Genomic DNA, 14,829 nt, shown 5'->3' on the forward strand with positions numbered 1-14,829 from the left:
TGCAGTTATTCCATGCTCTCAAGTTCCCTGATGGACACCAGGAATGTCACTTTATAAGGTCTGCCCACAATTATATGATGATTACTGTAAGAATAAAGAGGTCAAGTATGGAATTGGGATGGCCATAGTAAAATTGAGCTTACAGTTCCATAAGATTTAGAAGCATAAGGTTCTTCTTCCCTCTGAGACCCTGTAACTTCCTAATGTAGAGCAAAATACCAGGAGTACAGGGAGGGGTTGGGGCTGGATAATCAGGAGGAAAAAACAGGGAAAGTGGCTTTTTTGTTTAGGCAGTAAAAAACCCAGTAGATCAGATCAGCCACCCTTAAAACCACAGCCCTCATTTACAAGAATTTACTAGGTCAAAATAAATGGAAGTGATCCCATGCCAATGATGTGCAGAAATGCAGCGTAGAGCAAGAGAAGAAATGAGCTTTGCAGAGAAGTGCAATACCTGTGGAGGCTCTCAGGTTGTGCAGAGCGCGTGAGAAAGCAAAGTGTGTGTGAACAGCTGAACTGCTCCCTAAGTCACTGTAACTCCAAACAATCTGTTACTGACACAAAACAATGTTTCCAAAAACCACCCCACCCCTCTACTTCTGTACTTTGAGAAATAGAAATGTGTTCATTTCCATTCACACAATACATGGATCAGAAAAAAGTTCACAATACAGGGCACTGTATTTTTACACAATATCTGGATCCCTACAGGAAAGGTGCAGGATAACATGGAGCCTTTTTCTTTCTTCTCAGTACACTCCCAATAAAATTGCTTCACTTTCTGAGCCTCACATTTTTGCTCCCAGCTGTTGTCACTGCCAGCTTGAACTTGACAATTGAGAGGGGTAACTGGAAGGTCACATTTTAAGCATGATCAGTTGAATTTCTGCTTTCCCAATGTACATATTTGCTACGGGGGTTTTTTTGGTTTTTTGGGGGTTTTTTCTTCTAAGCACTTCGTTTTCCACATTCCATCTTTAAGAAGCCTTTGCTAACAAATGTTTTAGATTTTTCTGGCCTTGTAGCAGAACTGCAGCTTCTCTAACATGTTAATATTGCACAGGCTCCCAGCAGACAGAGTCTCAAAGCAGTTCAGCACCAGAGAGTGCCTCCTCTTGAGACTGAACTGAGCTACAGATGAACTGAAGCACCTCCTGAAGCCATAGAAAGAGCTCAGCTCATCTCAAAGCCTCTGGAAAGAGAGGTCCCAATATGTGATTGCCAGTCAGCTGGGACATGCATGGGGAAAGGAGCCACCACTGCCAGGCCCAAGCCCCAGGCCTGGCTCTTCCCAGGTACAGCACAGACATGCCAAAGAAGCGTCAGGGCATCCCAGCCCTGGCACACAGTTGCCAGTCCAGTCTCCTGTGGCCTCAGCCAGGGCCCCCAGCACTGACCCAGGCAAGGTGTGGGCACAGTGTGAGGGTCAGCAGGGCCAGCAGTGCCCTGTGAGCAGGCAGGCAGCTGGACAGCGGCCAAGCCAGCCCGTTGGTGCGGGTGCCTAAAACGATCCCTACCCTTCACTGGGCAGCAATTTATCTGCACAGACAGCCACGAGCTTGAAATATAAATAGTTGTATCTAGCAATGGGGAATGGAAACTGTCCTGGTCATTGGTTTTGATGTATTTATGGCTGGTTTTAACGTAAATCTGAGTTTTTGCTGCCAACGGTCTAAGCCTGCTGAGGATTCTCTCCTTCCGCCACCATATTTTGGCAAAAGTCAAAAACAAATGCGTTCACATCTCCTACCTCTTTGCCTCCAGTATTCTGAAGGGATGAAAGGGATTGTGAATTGGATGGAAATCTGTAGCACTCCCTATTCAGACTTCAGACTGCAATCATAGCTGTGCATATCTGAGCAGCCATCCAGATGCTAATGGAGCTGATCCTGTGTCAGTGAGATTAGAGAAAGACCTCCATCGTTTAATTTTTAAATATTTATTGCCTATAAATCGAAGGGCCAACACATACTGAGATAGCAGGGGAAATATATCTTTTCTTGCCTGTGTTAACAGTAATGTTCTAAGATAAAGCTGTTATTTTAAAACTTATTTTCACTTTTCACTAGTGTTTTTAACTGTCCTGAAAAGAAGGATGTTTATACAATTTTGCAAAGAAACATGAACTGTTCTACTCCATTTACATTTCTTTGTTCCAAAATGTATTCCTCTTGTTGAGATTCCAGCAGACAAGGAAAGCAGACACAGCGGTTACTTTCCAATGTGAAACTTAAAACCACAATCTCCTGCTCAGAAAACACAGAATGAGTCACAGGAAGGGGCCACTTGCTTGCAAAACTCATTAAAAGCAAGGCAAGGCAAAATGGATTTCCTGTATCAATAAATAGATTGCTGGCAGTAGGCAGAACACCTGACAGTGCTGGAGGCTAAAAACCAGTCCAAGGGTAACCATTAGTAAAGTCAGATCAATTCTTCAGCTCAGAAACTCTATCTCCCCAATACACAGTTTTCTTGGAATTAGTTGGCTTAATCCAGCAAAGTGTTTAAGAATATGCGTAAATTTCAGCACAGGGAGGGATGAGTTAAACACTTGCTAAAACAGGCTGAAAAATGGTGATGTCTGTATTTATTCACTGAAGCAAGCTGCATTAAAAGGATACATGCATGGTACCACTGAGGTGCAGACAGTGCAGGTGAAAGTTTTGTTTCCCAAGTTCATGAAAAAATAATAAAGAAGCCCTAGTCCTTACATAAGCTTAAAATTTAGCTGTAATTGCAACTTTGTTTTGCTGTTAGCAGTACTCCTTGGACACCTGAGCATAGAATTCGTTTTGTTCAATGTTATTCTCTTCTGTCTGGCAAATGAAGCCAAAAGGGCCTTCTGATGTCTTCTGTGCAGCACAGACACACGGAGATCACAGGCTGTGCACTTAGGGGGCACAAGGCTGAGCTCAGGGCCTGACCCAGCACCACCCAGGGTCAGCACAAGGGCAGGAACAAGAAGGTGCTTTTTGGCCACTTGTTCTGGTTTTGTTCCCCTTCTCTAGTTCCCCTTAGAAAAAAACTTAATTCTCATTTTACCTTTATTTTTCTCCCTCACTTCCCAATGGCTGGAAAGGTCTCAATGAAGGTCTCTTCCCACAGCATCCAACAGCTCGAATTCCTCAGCACCGTCTCCTGGCTCCCATTTACAAGTAGCCCTTTGACTGCATATTTCCAAAATGCTACTGAACACAATGAGAGGCTGTATTTTACTGCAAGCACAAGAGTGAGACTACCTGAGGTCATGACACAGTGAGTATATTCCCTTCACCAGTGTACTTTGCTGGAGTTTTATGAAAAGAAAGAAAAAAAAATAAACATAAAACAAAGAATACTAAGAACAACCCTCAGACTTCACCTTTTCATGCATTCATAAAGGGCTGCAAGTTACACTAGTGATATTTTTAGGCACTAGCTCTTAGCATCAACCATCTTCTGACTCTGGCAATGAACTATCCTGAGGTACTTGATGGCACATGCAATGCATATTGAATTAAAGTTATTTATAAGGATGAAAATGTAGCATTCAGGAAATATTCCCTACCTTTCTCATGGCATAAAAAGATGCCCCCCCCCAACAACTTTATGTTCTTTGCTCCTCAGGAGCTTCCTCCCTCAGACTGCTGTATCTTTAGTGTCAATGGGATCTTCCAGGAGCAATGAGTATCCTTATAAAGTTTGTTTTGCTGATGCAAACGCACAATTTCTCTGACTTTTAATTAAAAGGGCACCTTCATTTCAAAGTCTGTCTCCAGAGCTCCAGGGTAAATGTTTATACAAGGCAGAGACATACAGAAGATAGAGAACACTGAAGAAGCAGTGACTGCAGGCTGCCCAAATACGGCTGCTCTCGTATTTTTAACAGAGAACCTCATTGAGATGCCGCAGAGCCTTATCAACCCCAAACATCTTTGTTTCCATACCAGCACTCACAGGCCTGGCAGTATCACTGCACTGCAGTGAGGCTGCTCAGCAAACCTGGCAGGGCAGCAAAAGGCACCACTGTGTTCTCAGGGACAGGAGGAAAAAAGGTTATTGGCTTTGCCCCAGCAGGATGGCCTATGTCAAAGAGAAGCCCACAAAACAGGCTATCTGGTCTCACTGCCATGGATGGAGGACAGCATCCCCACTCAAAACAGATGGGCAGCTTTTGCTTAGGTCACACTAGGAATTAGACAAAAGGAAGATTCAAAAAATTCTGGGCTGGGGTAGGATTCCTGACTGCTCCAATTTGCTCCAGTTCCCGTCTGGTTGCTCTTGGCTCCAAGGTGCTGTTCCCATGTCCCAAAACAGCCAGAGCCCAGATCCTGGCCCCATCTCCCTCAGTAAACTCTTTCAGATTTAAAAGGCTCTCAGCAAAACACTGCAGCTGAACAGCAAAAATAATATAAGATACACTGGATAGCCCCAGTTAAAAACAGGCAGTGGAGACTGGAGATACAAAAGCCATGCTTTACACATTCAGCAGTTCTGCAAAAGCACTCTGCCATTATCAAAGAACACAGAAAAATAGGAAAGTCAGGAAAAAATTTATTTTTGCCTTTATTACAATATATATTTCTACTCTTGTTGCATTCAGCAGATCAAAATGAAGTGTTAAAACTATTTTCATCACTGCAGTAGCACATACATTTACAGAGTAAACACTGTATATAAATAGTCTTTCAAATAATAACAAACCATATCTACAAATAAAAAATATCCAATACCTCTTTCTCCTCCTTCCCCAAATTACAGCAGTAACAGTTTATGTTCAGCATAACTAATGTCACAAGTACAACATTCTTTCCCTCCCATGACCCAGCTAGAGTGGTGTGGTCATCAGCATCAAGAAAATAAACATTAGTCACTCCTCACTGCTGCATATTCTAGTTTCTGTGTATTGTATGAATAGAATATACTGTGATCTAATGTGTCTGCATACTTATGTTAACATATTCTTTCTGTAACAAAAACCAGCATTACACTGCAAGCAAGGTTGATTTTTTTCTTTCACAGAAAGAGTAGCATTTTTTAAATATATTTTTTCTGCTACATGAATTAACAAAGCAGTTTAAATATTACCCTAAAATTATTCAGCTACCAAATCAAAATGTCTTATACGTTCTGGAAAAGTATGGTGATGTTTCTAGCAGGTCAAACCCTTGATTTTCATGTAAGTGGTTTTTTTGTCAGTAAATTTGATAAAAGTTACAGCAACACACACTCCTGACAGTGTTCAGCTATATTTCAATTTCAGATACAAAGGGGGATGCAGCAACTCAGAAGCGAAGCTTTGAACGTCACAGAATCACAGAAAAGTTGGTCAGAAGGGACCCCTGGAGGTCATGCAGTCCAACTTCAGCCTTAAAGCAGATGGATACCAACACTAGATCAAGTCAGCCATAACCCTGTTTAATCAAATCTTGAAAAACTCTGGGACAGATTCTGCAGCACCTCAGGGTCACCTGTACCAGCAATGCACTCTGGCCACAATCTGACAATTAAAACAGTTCCTTATTCACATTATCATTTTGTTTTAAATACTAAAGGCAAGAAACAACCCTAGATTGCCTATTTATTAAGTTATAAATAAATATATCACAGGCTTTAATTGTGGAGAACTTTCAGGGACCATCTTTTCTGGTGGGAATTGCTGCATGTACCATCTTGGAAAAATAGATTTTAACTACTGTTAAGGATAAAAACCACAAAACTGACAACCTCTCACTGAAGAGAACAGTTAGTTTTATTTTATATATTTTATATAATAAATGCATTGAAATAGGCCTTTACCAAAACAGAATTTAAATAGGATGCAGCTAGTACATCTGTCCATTTATTCAATGATTAATGACAAGTATTAATAGATAATTAAAGGAAAGTGTGGCTATATTTAGAGATGCAACCATCTCAGTTTGGCAATCTGCAATCCCCACTGATTGTCTTTCAGAAAATCTATCCCATATTTCTTACACCTTGAAGTAAAAAGATATTTGCATTTTCTTTAAACTTTCAAGAGAACATAATCAGTTCTGGGTTGTCAAACACTTGTCAAACAAATATCAAACAAACATTTCTTCCTCTTTGTGTCTAATCCTGATATGTCCAAAGCAGATATTTACCTTTCCTGAAGTAGCAATGTTCATATGAAAGGAAGACTTAGGGAGGGCTCTCCACTGCACACTGCAGCTATGTAAAGCATTGCACATGTTCTCATTACTATTGAAGGCACAGAGAAATCATAAATTGGCCCACTTAGAACCCAGATAAAGTCTTCAGCAGTAAAACTTAGAAAATCCCTACCAGAGTGTTCCCATCCTATCTACATTGCGATCACTCTTGACACGCAAAACCAGAATTTGTTGATAAGAAAGAAATGTGATACAGAGCAGCCATTTCCAAATTTCTGGGTGATGAACAACCATAATCACATCTTAAAATGTCTCCTGGACCACTCTTCCTTCCTGTTATTAAACTCTTAAGTGAAAACATTACAAAGCAGCTGCAAAACACTTACCATAGCCTCAGATCACAAGCTGGCAGAGACCACAGCTTGGGAACCACCAGTGTAGTCATACTGAAATACAATATACATAGAAGCCCATGATGCCATTTTCAGCATTTCAGAGAACAGTTAGACTTTTCAGTATAATCCAAAAGGAAAAAAAAATTTCTTTCCTATCTACAACATATTTGAAATCATTTGGCATGTGGGCACTTGGAGTCCATATTTTAAGTACCACATTGTGTAAAGGCAGACGATTTGGAAAATGTTATCAACTGATCCACAGTATTGCTTTTAGTGCACACAGTTCAGTCTTAAGGCTGTCAAAAGCAGTATCTACAGCTTGTGTCTGGATAAATATGGAAAAAAAAAAAAAAAGGAAATTTCATTATCTTAAAGGAGAGTAAATTGCACTAAAAGTATCCATTCTTTATGATACAAAACAAAGCAAAAACATCCATACAGTAAAAACCTGAGATGCGCCATTCACCAGCATCAAAATTCACATTTTAACCAAAATAATATTTCAAACAAAACTATTCCATTTTGATAAAATCCTTACTATTTTTGGCTCAGTAAAAAATCTTCAACCTCTGCACACTGCGTGTGGGAAAGATGTGTTTACTGAAAATCACCCGCTTCAGTAAGGTGGGCACTATCCGCAGCAGCCTGTATCTTCCACCTGAACACGGACCTTGATCCAAAAAGCTACTCCTGAAGTATGATAGTTCTCAAACTGAGAAAGATTGGAAGAATGTGGCCACCCTGTTTAATTTACTTTCAATTTAGAATACATATAATTTATTTCCTCAGAAGTGTCCCATGTCAAAACAGGCTGGAATCAATCAAACACGTCTCAATTGGTTTTGACAGCTACACTGATTTACATCTGCTGAGGACCTAGCCCAGTAATTAACTCTTAAACAAACAGTTGTTGGTCAAGCAAAGGAAGAGAGGAGGAATCATTTGCTCCTTCAGAGAGAAGGATTTTGCTATATAGATTGTAATCCCTGTTTGTGTCACCAGATAATGTCAGGAATGGTGAGCACTTTCAGCTCCGTTACTGGCAAGGGGTTCTGACAGGATGGAAGATGGCTTCAGTGATGCAGAACAGAAGTGGAATCACTTTACAACCTTATGGCATGATTACCTGCAACCCCAACATCACTGCACTTTTAATTGACTTTATATAATGAAAGTGCATGGCAAAATTTGAGGAACTGGGAAAGGACCTAGAAAAGCAACTCCTATTCCTAACAAGACTCCCCTTGCCTGGAAACCTAAGTAAGTATGAAAAAGCATTCCTAAGTTTGCTCACAGCAGAAGAATACAATGCTCACAACTTCACAGATCCCAACTGAACTGTCAACAGCAAAAGCCAAGTGGTGTCCTTTCAACACAAGCCAACCCAGTCTTCGAGGTGAGACCAACAATTTGGAGATGTGATTAAGATGAGGCTGGATGTACATCCTGAGTTTCAAATGGTGGCAGAGGTTCTCTCCAGTAGGTGAACTGGCTGTAGGTGTCAGAACAAGGGAAGTCTGAAGAATTACTTCTTTTCAGCAAAGGGAAAATGTGATCTACCACTTCACAGAGTCTGACATAGCTGGAAAACAAAAAAAAAAAGAATGCTGAACCATTTCAGACCATCTTTATTTTGAATTTTTTTAATGTCCCAACCACTAAGGCATTACTACATTTATAAACAGACAAAGTGCACAAGTCACCCTCCTCAAAGCAATAAAACTAAATTTAATTTTGGTGCCCAGCTGCCAGAAAGGATTCAGAGTCAGGATAAGAAATTCATTCTAATCTGCTAATTCTAACAAATGATACTTACCTAGTGAGAAACAGATGCCATTTTACACATGATCATCTGCTAAAATATTCAAACACCACATTCTGCCTCTCCATTTCTGTCCAGCTTGGCTCAAGCAGTTCCCTGCTCAATTGATTATTCATATTTTATGCACATATGGCTGCCCTTCAATCAAAGACACCAACACTTAACATTACTAAAAGCCATTCCAGTGCTAGGGGTTACCAGTGCCTAAGCATCTTTCTGGAAGCACTTGACCCTCTCTTCAGATTTTGTTTTCTGGCTCTTCTAGATAGGAGATCCAGGAAAAGGAAATTTTGAAAAGGCAGATGGTATCAGCAAACTAGTGAGTCTCATTTTTATGCAGACTAAATCATCCACTTTTAAATATTTTACATTATTAAAGTAGATGGAATTTATTATACTAAATAAAAAAAATCTTTTTGTCAGTTTAGCTGAAGGGAAGTGGAAAGTCTGTATTTTAATCTAAATCTTTTTTGTTTTGTTTGAAGAATTATAAAGAATCTTTAATTACTAAAATTGAATGGATCTTTGGGCAACTTGAGTCATAAGTTAGAGTAAATGAATTTAGTCCATGAAGTGTTAGGGATAAGAGATTACTTACGATGAGATGTTTGTCTTTGCATGCTCTTGTATAAGTTCTCCTTTGGGGTTAACTGTAAATATCCTGTTTAAAGAAACCCCCACTTGTTTGTATGAATAAACATCCTAAAAGAATAAAAAAGAAGAAAAATCATGATTCCGCCTTTGCAAAATCATGTGTAATCTTGCTGTAATATATTACACAAAAGAACATATTTACACAGAACTGGTACTAAATTCACCTAGTTATTGTGTGCCTGAAATTCTCCATTATGTTACAAATGAGGTCAATCTAATGAAATGTTCATGAAACAGACAATTTCCTGCTAGATAAGGAGTTTGCCACTTCAGTTTAAACTGTTAATCAAAATCATGTTCATTTTTTTCAGTAACTTCCCTTGACACAATAATAACATTCAGTAAAGAACTAATGACATTTGGTGTAAGAGCACATTAACACCTTCATTTTTCCTTCAGAGAATATTTAATGCCCTTTGTGCATTGTACCAAGTATGTTACAACAGTATACAGAGGTTAAAATGTAACTGACACATAAAACAGGAATTATTCTTTAAGGGCAAGGTCACAAAATTCGTAAGAACTATGTCTATACTAAAGCCATCACTTAGCTCTTGAGTTCAGATTTGTGGCATACTCATATGGCATACTCCATGTCAGAACAAGGGAAAAAGAAGGGAAAACAAGAAATATATGCTAAAACAGCAGCAGTGAGCCACAGCAGGTAATGCAGATACAACTATGGGAAGTACAATTAGAAGTCAGAATTAAGAATGCCTTCTACAAAATTCAGATTGTTAAAGAAAACAATAAGTAAGTTTTGATCTGCTCTGAAGAAAAGCTCAACAACATCAAAGTTGAAAATATCTCCCAAAAGATCAGAGCAAAACCAATTTCCATTTTGCTAACATAAATCATGGTTTCAAAAGCCAAAATAGTGAAAAAGTTGAACATTAATGAAACCACAAAGTTTATTATTATTTCTATATTGTAAAGACTGTTCAAAAAATTAAGTAATTGAACAAAAGAGAAGAGCAGTCATTTCAAGAATTCAGCATCATGGTAGTCCACACACTGTCTACACCTCTAACACCCATGTGTACAGAAATTTCTCTGAGTTTGTTCTTGGAAAAAACAATCAAAACCAAAAACATAACAAGACAACAACAACAAAAAACCAACTTCCAAAAAAACCGAAACAGAAAAACAACAGAAAACCCAGAGCAGAAAACTGAGAAAGCTGTGATCCTGAGCTATACAAAACCTGTGGCACATTGCACACCTGAAGCCTGCACTCTGGCAGCAAGCATAGGAGTGAGCTACCAGTAATAACTTTAGAAACAGTAACTTACTGTTTTACTTGAAATAATATTGAAATAAAATCATTATTTTAATGCATGTTTCCCTGAGGTTCAAATAAAAATGGAACTAGAGGTAGTTATTATCTGTAATACAACATTACAGAAGTTTTTAAAATGTTATTTCATAATCCTATGTTTAAAGGTGCCTTGATAATGGAAACTAAGCTGCCTATAATATAACAGCTCAGTACAGCAATGGGATAGTGAGGAGCTCTGTAAGCTCTGACATAATGCTTTTAAAGAAGGAGTAATTACATGCCAGGGTTCCCCCTCAGCCCAAGCCCATGAGACTGTTTCCTCCTCTAGAGGCTTAACAGCATTCTTTGGTCCAGGGCAGGAGCCTTCTATAGCCCAAATATCCAGTCTGCCAACAGGTGACAGATCTGTCTTTCCTTTCCTATGTCTAATACGTCATTTTCTATCCTTTTCTATGTCCAATATATCATATTGGACATATCCTTTTCTATGTCCAATATATCACTTTCCATACAAAGTGGAACCTTTTGACTTCAATGGGACATTCAAGGTTATTTGAGTGTACTTAGAGAAGTGTAAGTCCCACCAATATTAATCTGGAATATTTTCTGTCTGCCCACAGTTACCTCACTGCCACTGTATCTGTGTGGATTAAAATGAGATCATTGTTTCTACACAAGCTTAATTGCTAATTTATGCAGATATAACCTAGTTACTTTGCTGCTCTTCCATCTCTAAATCCTACATCATGGTATTTTTGAGGAAGAACCTTAATACTTTCTTTTGTACAGGGCCTAATAAAATGTGCTTAATTCTCATTTAAAGCTTCTAGGTTCTAATACAACAGAACCATGAAATAACAGCAACATTTCTGTTCTCTGCAATAGAAATAAATTCAGCGATTACTTACAGCAGGTCTGTTTCCAAAAGCAGCATAAAAGGGCTCTGTGTTAGGATAAAACAAATTCTTGATGTCTGTCAAACACTGAACTTTAAATTTTTCTGGCTTCTTTTCTATGACCTCCCTGAAAAGATAAAAAAGGGAAGCTGAATAAGTACACATGAAATACACCACAAACCATGTTATCTTCTTTATTCAACATTTTCTAGATACTGCTGCATAGCATCCACTCTTCTCCAATAAATCTTTTAGAAGTCAGATTGCCCATGAAGACAAAACAATATTCCCAAGCTTACACAATGGGCTCAGAAAATAAATCCTCTGAAACAACGTAACCTCTATTGAAGCCTACATTACAATGATGACTACTGAGCAAGGATACTGGATTACAGGGAGCATCTGCTAAATCAATCCTTATGAGACATAAACTCTCACCAAGTAAACTGCCTCTTGAGAACTTCAGAATGGCTCATAGATTATATCAGCCCTCACTGTTTATGGTGCTTTTTTTTTTTTTAATTTTATTTTTAAAAGGATTGCAATCACCATATGTGCTAGAAGCACCTCAAACTGTTAAAACAGAATTAGAGTCAGGTTCTCCACCACTGCTGATTAGCAAAAGTTAAGGAATAAAGGAATCTTCTATTTCTCTTCAGCTACTTCTTGCAGAACAGAGAATTCATTAATGAATACAGGAGTTCTCATCTCTGGGCAAAAGCCCTTTCACAACAACTTCTCTTGGCAAGAGGACTAAACAGGTGGCAGAGTCTGGAATTCCCATAACATAGGAAGATGCCAGCATGACACAGAAACACTTAAGAAGCTCAGAATCCAAGATCCAAGTACCAACACAAATGTCAAGGCAGATGTGAATAGTACAGAAGCTTCATGGGAGTAAAGCAACCTTTTGGAACAGCAGATCCATGTATAAATCAATGCCTGAGAATGTGCAAAAGATGAATAAAACCACCTTTCCTCAGCCTCACATACAGCTGATCTCAAACCTACAAGGATTAAATTTACGGATTAAACAGTGAAGTAATTTATTGCCCACACACCTCAGCAGTTACAATAGTGTACACTGAAAGATGGGCATTCCTTAGTCTAAACAAGGTACCAAAAGGAGTATCATTTTAAAGGCATTTCTAGATACAAGGAGTATAAGATAGCAGTAACTACTTTTCACTGCATTTATTACTTAATCAGTCTGAGAAGTGCACTCTAATACCTCCATGGTTTCTTATATTTAGAATGTGACTGGTAAGACAGCCTGTAGCATGTCACTCAATCAGGAGAACATCTGAACAACCTTCCATTAAAAATTCTAATGAAATATATCTTGTCACAGCAGCTTTTAACAGCTTAAAATATTTTCAGTAATCACTTGACATGCTTCACTGAATTAGGCAGAAGGTACAATATTCATAATCTGTGCTGTTATTATTCACTCCCCACAGTTCAACACCTAGGAAAGATAACATTGTCCTCATAGAATCCCACAGTGCAGTCAGGCATATAAAAAGTTCATTTCATTTTCACATTAATTTCTTCAAAATCCATCAAGAAATAACCTTCCAGAAAAATATACTTATGCCAACTGGGACACCTTACAGGTAAAGACAAGAATGATTGCTATTAAAATGTCCACAGAAATATGCCAAAAATGTGGACATTTCTCTCTAAATATGAACACACAATGTTAAACACATGAAGTCACCAAGTTGTACCTACTGGTAAACAGTGAACACAGCTGTGCCTTAATATACATCTAAGATATAAACTAGGCAAAAATAGATATTGAGCAACTACTGAATTTTGGTCTTTCTCTAACAAAATTTCTTAATTAAATTTTGCACCAATATGTAAAAAAAATTAAATTATTAATTATTTCAAGCACTCCGACTCAAAAAAGCTGATAATCCAGACTCCACTTCCGTCTCTGTAAAAGCAAAATTGCGTTACCTGTGAAGAGCTGAGAATAGGCTGCTTGGACTCAGCAAAACTGGCCCCTGAGGCAGCACAGTTCCTCTTTCATTGACCCAGTGCAAGTATCCTCTGGTCATGCCTGCCATTCCAATAGCTCGTGCTGAGCAGTACAAAAATTTATATCCATTTCTGTGAGCAGATATAAAAGAAACTACTTTAAAAATAAAGCAGGTGTCTAGATAGTAATAATTTTGAGGGTTTACTTTTACATGAATCAAATCGTGGCTGTTAAATAGTATGTTTAACCCAGACTTAATTTAAAAGAAGTAAAAACATTTATGCCAAAACACTCGGTAATTAAAACCCATCAAGCTCCACTGCATTTAGTGATTACACCTGAAGAGGGCTCATTTATCTCTGCTCCTCTCAGGACTTGCGACTCCTTATGGTTATCTTTCCACCCCTGTGTGGTGGAACCATTGTCCTTAGAATTAAATGGAAAGACATCTGCAAAGAGGAAAACACTTGGCATGAAGCAGACAATGGTCTATTGGCCTTTGCTGTATTAACAGTGTTGCATTTCTGCCTCTCAGGCCTCTGCAAAAAAAGATGTCCAGCAATAACACATTTTCTCAAGCTGGAACAACTTGAGCTTCAAAACACAGTATGAGAAGTAATCTTTAACCTGACACTGAAATGAAAGTTTTGGCGTAAGTCACAGGTTGCCTTTGATTCTGCTCATGTTAGAACAGAATCCTATCTTATAGTAGCTCAACTTAGCAGCTTACTTTCCAATTTCTATTGAAAAATAATTTTCATAAAACAAAGACAGACTATATTCAGTACACGCATGGTCATTAGATCAAACTACTAAGCATTTATATGGAGTTCCACTGTAATATAGCCACGACATAATTAACTCAGTAATTTGAAAACCAACATGACTCAAATCTATTTTTTCCCCTATGCTTATGATCATCAAAGCCCTAACAACTGATAATGCTGGTAGGCACAGAAATAACAACTGCAATTAAAAAAATTAATTAACATTTCCACCAAATGTAATGCAGAGGTTGTACATAAAACTCAGCATGTGAATGCCCAGACTGTCCTGTCTTTTCTGCGAACACGTTTGTCTAACATGCAGAGAAGTGTCTCTGGCATAATTTAGATTCCAACATCCATAATTTATAATTCATCACCCATGTAAAATAAAAAGCAATAAACGAGCCTTAGCAGAACTCTAGTACACAGAACAAATCAGATTAACCAAGAGGAGAGTTGTGATGTGTACCAGAGGCTCGTCACACGTTCATGGTAATTTATAAGAAAAGCTGACATTCTTGCAATAAAAGAAAAACTCACAGATAGAGGGCTTTTGCTTTTGTTGTCATAAAGCAGGTTTTGCTCTGCATATCATGCAGGAGACATTTACACTGTGTAAGCATCACTAAAACAAGAAGACACTGATGAAATTGACACCCTTATAGGTTAAGAGAAGCCCAGAGAAATTTAAATTTTTACACACAAATGAATAAACACTAGCCACAGATGCATACAGATTTACTGAATACTCACTGGCTCACTTTATGGTACAACTTTGCAATCCCTTGGTGTGTCCAGTCTTTGCCAAGAGTTGGCAAAATATGACCTAAAGTATCTGACCTAAATAAAGGAAAAACAATATAAGTGAGCTGAAAAATCCCCATACTTATAATAACAGTCAAGTCTAATA

General features: G+C 38.3%; 1 protein-coding gene across 3 annotated transcripts in view; it reads right to left on the reverse strand.

Moving 5' to 3' along the window:
• Window positions 1–4,526: 4,526 nt before the first annotated feature.
• LPIN1 (lipin 1) overlaps window positions 4,527–14,829 on the reverse strand; it is a 49,061-nt gene continuing 38,758 nt past the window's right edge. For 2 of the 3 annotated variants that reach the window (XM_058020860.1, XM_058020859.1), the window contains 5 exons: window positions 14,673–14,759; window positions 13,131–13,283; window positions 11,178–11,292; window positions 8,935–9,038; window positions 4,527–8,096 (listed from right to left, as the gene is read on the reverse strand). In XM_058020860.1, coding sequence (XP_057876843.1) covers window positions 7,937–8,096; window positions 8,935–9,038; window positions 11,178–11,292; window positions 13,131–13,283; window positions 14,673–14,759 — 619 coding nt within the window. In that variant the 3' untranslated portion in view covers window positions 4,527–7,936. Of the gene's footprint in view, window positions 8,097–8,930; window positions 9,039–11,177; window positions 11,293–13,130; window positions 13,284–14,672; window positions 14,760–14,829 lie in introns of those variants that run through there. The other variant, XM_058020862.1, reaches the window with a different exon arrangement.

The sequence above is a fragment of the Melospiza georgiana genome, chromosome 3 (genome assembly GCF_028018845.1).
Source record: "Melospiza georgiana isolate bMelGeo1 chromosome 3, bMelGeo1.pri, whole genome shotgun sequence".
Lineage (NCBI taxonomy): Eukaryota > Metazoa > Chordata > Aves > Passeriformes > Passerellidae > Melospiza > Melospiza georgiana.